The 12,183-nt window shown below is 40.6% G+C and overlaps 1 protein-coding gene across 7 annotated transcripts in view; it reads right to left on the reverse strand.

The window, feature by feature from the left end:
* Positions 1-716: 716 nt before the first annotated feature.
* The window catches only part of LOC118231892 (collagen alpha-1(XXV) chain), a 196,528-nt gene continuing 185,061 nt past the window's right edge, over positions 717-12,183 (reverse strand). The window contains exons 31-36 of one of the 7 annotated variants that reach the window (XM_035426243.1): positions 11,731-11,784; positions 11,317-11,343; positions 8,439-8,492; positions 4,521-4,598; positions 2,255-2,293; positions 717-916 (exon numbers count right to left, since the gene is read on the reverse strand). In XM_035426243.1, coding sequence (XP_035282134.1) covers positions 890-916; positions 2,255-2,293; positions 4,521-4,598; positions 8,439-8,492; positions 11,317-11,343; positions 11,731-11,784 — 279 coding nt within the window. In that variant the 3' untranslated portion in view covers positions 717-889. Of the gene's footprint in view, positions 917-1,090; positions 1,639-2,254; positions 2,294-4,520; positions 4,599-5,166; positions 5,254-5,913; positions 7,899-8,438; positions 8,493-11,316; positions 11,344-11,730; positions 11,785-12,183 lie in introns of those variants that run through there. The other 6 variants (XM_035426241.1, XM_035426242.1, XM_035426244.1 and 3 more) reach the window with 6 other exon arrangements.

Consider the following 12,183-nt stretch of genomic DNA (forward strand, 5'->3'; position numbering starts at 1 on the left):
AGAAAAGGCCTGCAGCTTTATCAGGGGTTCCAATGCAAAATTCTCTATATGATTATCAAGCAATGGTTTGTATAACTATTTAAAATTCCTCTTACACAATATAAATAATTTTGTTGAAGCCACAATATACATGAAAAAGAATGAGGAAGAAACCCCTTCATTTGACATAGTCAGGGAGAGCTTCATAAGATAATACAAATAGTAAGTACTGTTGGTTTTTAATGCTGTAGAATTGTACATTACAAGGATATCATTCTACAATAAACAAACCATTCCTATCACTTAAAGTATGAAAAAAAACGTCCATATTTCCAACAATGGGAATGAATAACAAAAATCTTGAGGCACCAAAGGCTATACACAAAAACAACAAGAAATTACAATATTTAAAAAGAACAAACAATAATAAATCATAACATCCATCAACACTCCCTCCCTACCGTAGCATATCCTGTTAGTTAATCCTCCCTGTAATCTCACTTTATGGAATCTCAGCTGCAGAGACTCCTTTGGTTGCTATAGAGATGATGTAGGCATTTTGATGGGTGTGCCTTCCTCGTTCCCTAGGATCCAAGTAGGCCCACAGAGGCCAGGCCTCTGTAGCACCGCACGAATCCTGTCCAAAGTCCTCGCCTAAACCCAACTGAACCAGCGGCTAAGCGGGACATAGCTCCTCAGAGGGGCCCCCCCGCTCCATTTCTCCTCCTAGACCCCCCCCCCCCCCCCCCCCAATCAGTGGTAAGTGCTGTTTGAAAGCGTGGGCTTCAACGTAGGGGCCCCGGTAAGTTCCTTGTGAGGGACCACAGACTTCAACGACCAGTCCGTAGGCCTCACCGCAATAAAGAAAAGAGAACAACTCATCTTCGCCTCCTCGGGGAATCTACTGTTTTCAAGCCACCAGCCACGGGGTGACTCCCTTTTGAAGATGATGTGGAAAAAAGACAACAACCACAACAACAACAGAAAACATATTCAGAGCTTTGCAATTCTTTTTGTTGTACATTAGTTGCCATGATCCATCAGCCACGTTAATTTATGAAGAAGCCATAAACCGGATCGCACTACACAAACAATATTTATTATGCACACATTGGTATTCCTAATTCAGCACAGTATTCATGCTCTTTTGTTCTTGTTTTTGTTTTGTTTTGCTGTTAACACAGAAGGTTTTAGTCATTTCAGCTGGTGGTAGTGGTAGTAATGACATGGAATGATGACAAGCTTGAGATGAACACAAACATCAATGTCCGTCATCTCCCGTTTTCTTCAATCCAATCAGGTCCCTTCCAAGGACTCATCTGCACAGCCTGTGCAGTGCGCCCCCTATAGGTCAGGCTGTCCAGTTCTCATCCTTGGACATTGTCCATGTGAACAAAGCAGCAAGATGGACATAAGCTCCCAGTGCAGGCCCCGTGTACAGTCACACACCTGACCTCTGCAATTCTGACGTGAGATTTATTTTACACACTTCTGTCAACCGCAAATAAGTAGAAGCAGCTACTTCTGAACTTCATGGGCACTCTTGCAATATATTTATATATTCATATCTTCCATTTAAAAAATATATATAAATAAAAATAAAAGAATGTAAAATGAAGCGTTATTTACAAACTCCATGCTTTTGGGTTAGATTGATCACTGCAAGGAAACAAAGAGAGAGAAACACAAGGTAGGGCTGTTAAGGCAATGACATACAGGTCTTGTAAGTCAGGTGTCAGGTTAGAACCAGTCTCAATTACTTATCCAGTAAAAGCAGTCACAAAATGCTTATGTCAAATGCAACGTATAACATCACCATGCATCACATCAATTTTAACTTCAATGCAGTGCACCTTGTTGTACTATTTATCACTATACTCAATATAAAACATTAATTTATGGTACTTGGTGTTGTAAATTTTCAGTTTATTGTAAACAAGCATGGTGGAAAGAAAATGATAACCTTGGTCAACACCAGACTTGACCATTATTTTAACACAGTTGGATGTTTAGGAAATGCTGAAGAACTAGTCTATTAATAATGTGCTTTTAGGAAAATGGATACCATTGAAATTCACGCAAAATGTACTTTACATGAAACAACCCACCATTCTCAAGTGTGATTAAGTATGACATCACTGACTATTGTGAGTAACCCCCCGCCCCCCCCCCCCCCCCCTCAAAAAAATGCTGTGGTATTCCATGGAAGTGTAGGCATATGTGTGCCCTACTGTTGTGAGTCCCTGCTCTGCATGCATAATGTCAGATGACATACCTTCTGCCAACAGCCAGGCATTGGTAGACCATCAGGGCCCTGGTATAATAAGCAAAAGAGCAGAAATGTAATATGTTAGGCACCACTTCATAAAGATTCCCAGAAAGTCAATTCAAATTTCATCATGAACTGCCATTGAAGTCGCTGAGTACCTGAATGAATACTGCAGTACCCAATTTAACCTCCCCTAGGCGCACAGTTAGGTTTGGTGCCTGTACGAGTGTGCTGTACACACAGGGCAGTCGAACAGACCCCTTAAAATGATCTAAAAAATAGGCCTTTTAGAGAAAGTGAAGAACATCTCAAAAAGTGCTATCACAGACTGCCATTGTTTGGGAGCTACGTTCTTTAGAACTCAGGACAGGAGCAAGCCACTGTAATTTCTCTTTTTGCTTAATGCAAACCGGATAATGTGGAAAAAATATAATCTAGCATTATCATTTATGAATTCATCGATTAAGTAGCAAAATATGCATTTCACAATTAACTACTTCTGTTCAAATATTATGCAGTATAGATATTAGAAATAGCAAATAATGAAACAGTCCAAATAACTTCCCAAAAAGGATCTTTGTAACAGTAAAAACACTTTTCAAGAAGGTAGCCGTGAGTTGAAGCCATGAGTTGAAGCTTCGTACATTCACCACAAGTTTATGTTTCCCCCTTATGTTCTATTCATGTCTCATGCAAACTCAGTATGGAAAAAATAACATTCAAATGGACCATCATGCACTGTGCACTGTTGCAGTGTATCACAAACCATACGTTCCTGTGTTCAATATATGTATATATCTTAAACAAAAATGAACTAAAATAAGCATAAAAACATGAAGAATTACCGCCAAATATATATAACTGCATGAAGTCAGAGACCTTCAATTGCATGCTATAGTGCATAACCAGCAATACTTACATGTGCACTAAAATGAACTGGTTATGAACGCCCCAATGAACACAGAGTGATATCAGCCACATGCATTACATCAGATTCTCTGGCTTTTTGTCGAACACAATTGTTGTCACACACGAAGCCATCAGTGTTTCTCTCAGATTAAACAGAAATATCAAACATATCCAGGATGTGTGCTGTAATGGAATTGAGTACACTGACTGGGGACTGATTGGATTGGACTGACTGAGGGGGGGTTGTATTTGCCTGTAGTCCCCCCCCCCCATATGTTTGTGCTGTCATCTCCAGAGTGTGCCGAATTGGTACAGTCAGCAGGGGGTGGGACAGGAGGTGATTAGAGGATAGAGGAGACAGTCAGTGAGGCTGAGATTGTGGGAGACGTTTTGGGAACAGGAGTTAGAGCCAGTTAAATAGGAAGTAGGAAAAGAAAAGGGGAGAAATCTAATGGAGGGGGAAAAATCGGTCCATCACTAGGGACGTTTTTTTTTACAGAATAGCAGGGACAAGTTACTCAGACGTGGGAAAACATGGGTAGCACTGCTCGTGGATATAGCTTGTTTAGATTCTGTGAAATATGTTGTTTAAAGTTTAGTTGTAATTTTTTTTTAGAGATGTATAGAGTGTATGCTTTGCATATGCGAGTAACTTGACTTTTTTGTACATTGAAAACATTTAAGTTGAGATATACATTCACTATACTCATGTATTTAAATCTCAACATGTTATACCAGAAACCAAATGAAGAGGCTATTGAAACAGTACTTCTTACAGAATAAATAATTGCGAATAATATAGCTTTTCTTCAGTTGCACATAACTAAAATAATTACATGATAAATTCTCTTTTTGGTACAGTACCTAGTGTGTCAGTAGGGTATATCAATAGAATAGGCACTAATGATTACTGTCATTAGTAAATAACCTGCTGATTAGATTTGCAAAAATGTTTCTCATCTGTGTGAGGTGTCTAATATATTCCCTAACCAAGTCATATTTTGTTAAAACTACGTAGTGAAAATAACTTCTAGCCAGTCAACAGGCCGACTGCAAGGTTAATGTAAACGGCGCTATAAGGAAATAAAGATAGATAGATTAAGTGATTGATTTGACATGCCACTGATAAAGACTCAGGCTGAAGGGCATGCGGGATGGAGAGGAGGTGGAGGGGGGGGGGGCATTTAAAGGAACAGCGTCATGTTACCCATGCGGAAGCCATACAAGAATCAGGGCGCAAGGCAAACCGGCCCCTTCTTCGGCCGGGGGGTGATTCGGGGGGTAGGGGGTGGGGGTGGGGGGCGGTCAGGGGGGGTAAGGGGTAAGCATGCGCAGGGGGTAGGAAGGAAAGAGAATACTGTACCAATTGGCACGGGGCGTCCAGCCCGTCCAGCCCAGGCTGGCCCGGCTCCCCCTTTTCACCCTTTAATCCCCGGAAACCCTGTTTGTGGAGATTAACTGGGAGTGTTACTGGGAGAGAAGGTGGGTGGGGCTTGGGGTGGGGGGGTGGGGTGGGGTTTGGGGGTTTGGGGGTGGTTCATTCACGCTCCGGGAGGGGGGCAGCCCTGTGTGTGACCAGGTCCTACCACCAGCTCAGCCCAGCACCCAGCACCCAGCACCCAGCACCCAGCCAGCCCTTCTGGCATCTCTGTGAACCTCCACAGAGTATGGACAGGGGATGCAGCCGTCTGTTTAGACTACATGTTCGGCACCATTTGTGGTGTGAATGCTGCCATGATCGTTGGCTGTTTCAGTGGAATTTTGATTGACAGAGGAACAAGGGTACATTTGGTTATTTTCATTTTGTTGACCATGGTAAACAGGTCGACATGCATGTGTTTGAGCATGTACTGGGGCGGGAGGGTTGGGGTGAGAGTATGGGCTGTTTCTGGGCTGAGGTGGGGGTAGGGGCTTGGCCACACCCACACATGTGTGGCTCCTCCTCCTCTTTGGGTTTCCTTTGTCTTACTTCACTGAGAGGCGACCTCCAGCTTTCAGCTGGGACATACCAATGGGCAGGGGGCATCTAATCCAGGGGCACCCTGTTCTCCTTTCTCCCCCTTAGGCCCTTTTTTCCCCTTCTTTCCCTTCTCCCCCTGTGGACACAATGGTACGGTCAGGAACAATTATCTCTTATTTTTTTACAGAGCAGAGGTTCAGATTACTTGGATCCAATGAGGACGACCATTTAAGGATGACTGTTTCAGCAACTCACTGCCAGATCTACACTAGAGCGTGATGTCTCACAACTAGCAATCAAATTACCAGAGAGCCTACAAACTACAGTTGAGTTTTTAACTATGTATTTCTGCCAATACTGGCTATTTTAGTCACATAAACTGTATATTCCTAACACAATAATACTGGCTCTAAAGAGCTACTGTATCTGCTGTTTTTCATGGGTACTCATCCGTTAATTGATAAAGCAGATTTCAAAGTCAGCTGACTTATTGGATCTGAATTCATTGGTTGTGGAATACAAAAACCAGCACCACCATGTGGCTCCCGGGGTCTAGAATTGCAGACCACTCTCCTAAAACCTACATGTTGCGATCTATTATATACTTATATCATCACAGAATGCAAACATTTGTTCTGGAATTTCTATGAGAATACATATGAAGTCACAAACTTGCCCATTACCCCCAAAAATGCATTCTGACCATGTCCTCTGATCCCAGAAGATCATTTTAAATCAAATATCTGATTTAAATAACTTTCTTCTTCAAGTGTGGCACAGAAACTGTAAGAGGAGCATAATGGCAGCAACCCCACCTGGGAATCAAACCAATAAACTTATAAGTTGTTCAGAGCCCTACGCATTATGCTAGTCTATAACCCTCTTTAATATCCTACATCACGATTCAAGAGCTGGTGAAAACGAAGACTAGCCAAAATAATGATCTCTAGCTTTTGATGAGATGCACTTATTCCCAGGAATGCACATATGAGAGAAGGAACCTGGATGAGAGGAATGGGAAGACCTGCAATGGTTGCCCTCGCTGAATCAGAAATATTAGATGACACCGCAGTAAAGGGAGGAGATTAACGGGAGAGATATTACCTCACACGGGGGGTGGGGTGAGAGGACACTACAAAGCAACAGATAGGAGAAAGGCACCGCACGGAGTCCGGAAAGTTCCTCGTGATGCCGAGGGAAGAGGGGAAGGAGGGAAAGTGTAACGGAAGGAACTCACAGGGCGGGAGGGAGGAGAAAAAGCAGAAGAGGGAAAACGCCTCCGAGACACGGAATAGCCAGAGGAGAATGAGGCTTTCAGTGGGCAGAGCCACCATAGGCGATCGGTCACTCACTGATTTGAAACCACTGCAGTGGAGAACAAAACCTTTCTCATTGGTTCAAATGCATCAGTGATTGGCAGGTCATGGTAGCACCACCCATCATGGGTTTTGTGAAAACCTCATTCTCCCATCGCTAGTACAAAGCACACCCAATTTTTAAAAACTGTGTCCCTTTTCAACCTTCATTGGAAAATATAGCAGAAAAATATATAACACAGGGGGTCAATTTTGGGGTCAATTCCATGTCAATCCAGTCAATTAAGCAAATTAAAATTTAGTCCATTAACTGAAAAACATCAGTATAGAATGTTATGGCAATTTTTCTAATTCATGTTCTGAATTTAAATTAATTTCCCAAATCAAATTAATTGACATGGAACTGACCCCAAACCCTTAAAAAGGGTGTCCAGTCTCATCCAAGTAAGGACTGGTCCAGACACTTTTAGACTGGATCGTCCTCTTCAAAAAAAAATCTTTTCATTTTTTTTTCAGAAAAGCCTGCACCCACACTAGCCCTTCTCTGAAAAGACAGGACACATCAATCAAATTCCTAACCACCGCCAGGTAATACACATTACCTACACCGTGGTTGCAATTGCATTTCTGACAGAGACCAAATTGTTTCACAGTTAGCATGCTTCATAACACCATTAGCCATGGAAACATTCAAAGGATTGGTGTGGTGCGAACATGGATTCAGACAGCAACTGTGGATGCAAATAACGTTTTATGTTTCGTTCAGTAGAGTTAGAGCACAAGAAAACATGCGATGCAGAAAATGAATGACTGACACAGTCATTATGATGCAAGCTAAACCAAACGGGTGGGAGCATAACCGGCAGAAAAGGGACAGAGCTTTAAAATGAAACAGAATATTCAACATTTTAAATAGGTACCACACTCCATTTTTTTACAGCAACACTGCTCAAAAGCCCTAATTTTTAGGTTTTATCTGTTCATAACACTAACTGCATGCATTTTCAGATGTGAAAAAAATTGATGCACATTATTAATGTCTTTTGTGGATTCTGACAGCAGTGTTACTCCGTAGGTCTGGAGTTTGGTGTGACCTTTTATAGCGCATTAAAGGAACATGGGATGACACAATTGCATATGGTCGCTTAATTGTGATATTGGGCATGTGATGTGGCCGGCATCTTGTGGTGGGAGGTGTTAAGTGCATGTGAAGATGGCCCCAATAAATACAAAACACACATGGCCTCAATAACGATCAATAGTTTAGGTAAGATATTTCACTGTCACTATATATATATATATATATATATATATATATATATATACATACAATATACATATATAGTATTACATTGTTACTATATGCATATATACATACAGTATACTGTACACGTATACGGTATATGTGTACAACAGTGTACATCGAAATGTGCTGACTATTTAATTAGTACATAGTAGTATCCTGCTGCACATGCATAAAAACAAAACAAAAAAGAAAGATAAGAAAACACAAGAGAGGTTAAGAAAACACAAGAGAAGTTAAGAAACGTTAAGAAAAACTGACTGTGCCTGTTGTCAATGGACTACCTCTGAACACTCTTTATTATTTCATTTGTCATATGCTGCTGTGAAAGTATTAGAATGTCTTAACCTGGTCTGGATTTAGCAGAATAATTCAATAAATATATATATTTTTTCTGTTAGGAGCATCAGAAGGGATTTTGATTTATGGCATGAAAAACTTAAAGTCTGAATAATGAATGGCATAACAATTAATGACATACAATTTCTCTTTTAAGGACGGGCAGTTCAAAATTGAAATTGAAATTGAAAGATCAAATGCAGCCTTTCAATTCAGGCCCATTGACTTTGAGAGAAAAATAAAATATGTCGATGTAAAATGAATCAGCATTTTTCTCTCTACAAACTCACTGTCCATTGACACCAGCCATTGTGTGTTATTTGTCTGCGAAAGACTCGTTTACTGAATCTGTGGTCATATCACCTTTTCTCCTCTCTCTCCAGTGTCACCTTTCTCGCCCCTTAATCCTGGTAACCCCTGGAAAATACAACTGCCGCTTATTACACACCCCTTTCGCTCTCTCTCGCTCTCTTTCGCTCTCGTGTACCCGCTTTTTCAGCTCCCAGAAAGCCTGAATATGTTGTAAAAATGGCAAGTAAATTTAAAGTAAATGTTCAAATGTAAAGGAACAGAGGGAGAGTGAGAGAGATTTAGAGTGAAAAAGCAGGAGTGAGGAAGAGAGAGAGAAAGGGGGAGAGTGAGAGAGAGTGAGAGCCATTTAGACAGTAAAAGTAAGAGCAAGAAAGAGAAAGAGTGAAAAAGAAAAAGAGGAAGGCAGACCAGCAGTGGGGGGGGGGGGGGGGGGGGGGGGGGGTGTCCATTTTTCTAAATATCCAAATGTATACAAATGTAAGTGACCAAGAAAACTACCATTGATACTAAAATAGCAGCAAACAGTGAGTGTTTGTGCCAAAGACATATTTTTCTTGACTGGGCTCTGTACTCAACACTTTTAGATGTGTAATTAAGCAACTCACATGTGGTTAACGTGCACATTCATAGAATTTATTTCAGAATATTGTTTTACACTTTGGTTTCACCAAGTAGAAATTATAGCACTTTTTATGCATAGTCCCCCCATTTCAGCGCACCACAATGTTTGGGATATATTGATGTTATTTAAATTAAATTAGTCATATTTAGTCCTGCATGTCCTTTGCATGTAATGAATGCTTGAACTTTGTGACCCACAGACACCACCAGATGCTGAGTATCTCCTCAGGTAGTGCTCTGCCAGGCCTGTATGCAGCCATCTTCAGCTCCTGCTTGTTTCGGGGGCTAGTTTTCAGTGCCTTAGGGTTTCTCTTCAGCATAGGAAAAACGTGTTCAATTGAATTCACTTTGAATGAATGACTTAGGCAGTCAAGAATTTTCCAGTTTTTGGCTTTGAAAAACTCCTTTGTTGCTTTTAGCAGTATGTTTAGGATCATTGTCTTGCTGTATGAGGAAGCACTGTCCAATGGGATTTGGAGGCAGTTGGTTGAACTTAAGCAGATAAGATGCTTCTTTACGCTTCAGAATTCATTCAGTTGCTGCTATCCGCAGTTACATCATCAATGAAGACAAGTGAGCCAGTATCTGTGGCAGCCATACATGCCCCAATCATAACACCCCTACCACGTTTCACAGTTGAGGTAGGTGCTTTGGCTCTTGGGTAGTTCCTTTTGGCTTCCACACTTTGATCTTGCCATTACTCTGATACCAGTGAACCTTGGTCTCATCTGTTCACAAGACAATTTTCTAGAACTCTGTAGGCTCTTTTAGACACTTTTTAGAAAACTGTAATCTGGCCATTCTTTTTTTTACAGCTAAGAATTAGTTTGCATTTTGCAGTGTAGCCTCTGTAGTTATGTCTGTGAAGTCTTCTGTGGACAGTAGTCACTGACACATCCAGGCCTGCCTCCTGAAAAATTGTTTCTGGTCTGTAGGATGGATTATTTGCTTCATTATGGTGAATTCTTCAGTCATCGACTGTAGAGGTCTTCCATATCCATCTAGGCCGTTTGTGATTATTGAGCTCACCAGTGATCTCTTTCTTATTAAGGATGTTCCAAACAGTTCATTTCAGTTAGCCTAAGGTGTGGCCTATATCTCTGACTGTTTTTTTCCCTTATTTTCAGCCTCAAAATGGCCTCCTTGACGTTCGTTGGCACAACTCTGGCCCTTGTATTGGCGCATGTCAGTAACAGACTCCAAAGGCAATCACATGGCCTAGAATCAAGACTAGATAGTGAAAGCTTTCTTATACCTGCACTAAGGAAGCAACTGAACACACCAGACTCATCAGAAAGCCATTTGGTGCCCTGAAATGGGGGTCTATGTATAAAAAGTGCTGTCAGTTCTACATAGTGCAATCAAATTGTATAAAAATGCACTTAAAAAAAAGCTGAGAACGTGCGCTTTAACTACATGTGCATAGTTCAATCACAAATGTAAAATTGTGGAGTACAGAGCTAAGTCAAGAAAAAAACTATGTTGTTATGGTGCTCACTGTACATTTAGCCCTTTATACAGGGAGAAACTAAGAACTAAAGCAAGGCATTTATGCTCATTATAAAACACATTCTAACCTATAAACACTATATGTTTAGCATTTCATTATCCCTTTCATGGGGAAGCATACTGCTGCCATAGAAAAGCAAATAAGGAAAAACATTTGCAATCTTTAAAGAAAGGTTATGCCATGATAAAATAACACAATTCTGACATTATTATGTGAAGAAAAATTATCAGGTAGTGACATGACAGAAAATTAACAAATCATTAAATGATTAAGTGATCAAGTTTTTTGTGACTGGCAGTCATCACATCATTATAAAAAGGTAATAATTATCACATCATACAAAATACAAATCTAACATTTTGCTTAGTCATTGCTTAATCATGTAACTACACCATCATCTTTTATCACATGATAAGGCAATCATTTGCAAAAGTGTGTGATTATTTTATCAGTTAATAATGATATAATTTTCTGGATTATTATTTTTTTTGAATGGCAGCAATACACTTTTCTAAACTCATAATCTTTGATCCGTTGCATGCTGCAAAAAGTCAACTGCCAAGACTTTAAAATAAATAAAAAAGAAAAATCTGGAAATGAAGTTTGGATGTAAAAGGTGAGTGAATGAGGAATGGCTGACAGACTGTGCCTGCTGCCCCCTCTGATGCTTGTCTAGAATACAGAGTCTAAAACATTTACGAGAGAGAAAACCTTTCTGCTCCACACACTCCAGAACCTGAGACTGGTGTACCGCTACATGTGACCTGAACACGACAACTGCACACGCTGAGTACTCACATCCAATCCGGGTGTCCCCACTGCTCCCTGGAAAAACAAAATACATTAAAGTAAAATTTTATTAAACTGAGAGGGAGGGGGGATGCACATCCATTTTTAACCATGTCCAAATGTAAACAGTGTATGTAAATCTAAGTGACCAAGAAAACTAAAACTAGCAGTCATACTGAAATAGCAGCATACACGTAGCCCTCTTTACAGTGAGGAACTACTAAAATAACACATTTTGAAGAAAAACATCTATTACCTAATTAAATATAAAGAATTAAATATAATTAACTAAGTTACATTTCAAAAAAGGAAAGAGCTGATCATGGTAATTGTGGGGCATGCAATTAGAACTAGTGCAAGTATTCAAATCAGAGCGTTCTGTTTGCGTTTGGAATGTTTTAGGGAACAGGTAGCAACGCTCACAGGTAATCCGTACGGTCCTCTTGGCCCAGGTTCACCAGCTGATCCTCGCTCACCCTGAGACAGACAAACTTTGATCAGCTCAGCCTGTACTAATTTAGTCCATAGCAGGGTGTGCCCTTTCCTCAGGTGATAAGAGTGATTTAATTTAATCCTCTAAAAAATGTGTATGAAAATTTTTTTCACTGACAACAAAAGTAGTCAGTATTGACACACAGATGTGAAATGATTAGTACAGACACTGGTGTCGAAAGCTGCAGTTAGTACAGACACTGGTGTGGAAAGCAGCAGTTAGTACAGGCACAGAGGTATGGAAAGCAGCAGTTAGTACAGGCACAGAGGTATGGAAAGCAGCAGTTAGTACAGGGACAGAGGTATGGAAAGCAGCAGTTAGTACAGGCACAGAGGTATGGAAAGCAGCAGTTAGTACAGGCACAGAGGTATGGAAAGCAGCAG

Source organism: Anguilla anguilla, chromosome 7 (assembly GCF_013347855.1).
Source record: "Anguilla anguilla isolate fAngAng1 chromosome 7, fAngAng1.pri, whole genome shotgun sequence".
NCBI classification, from domain to species: domain Eukaryota; kingdom Metazoa; phylum Chordata; class Actinopteri; order Anguilliformes; family Anguillidae; genus Anguilla; species Anguilla anguilla.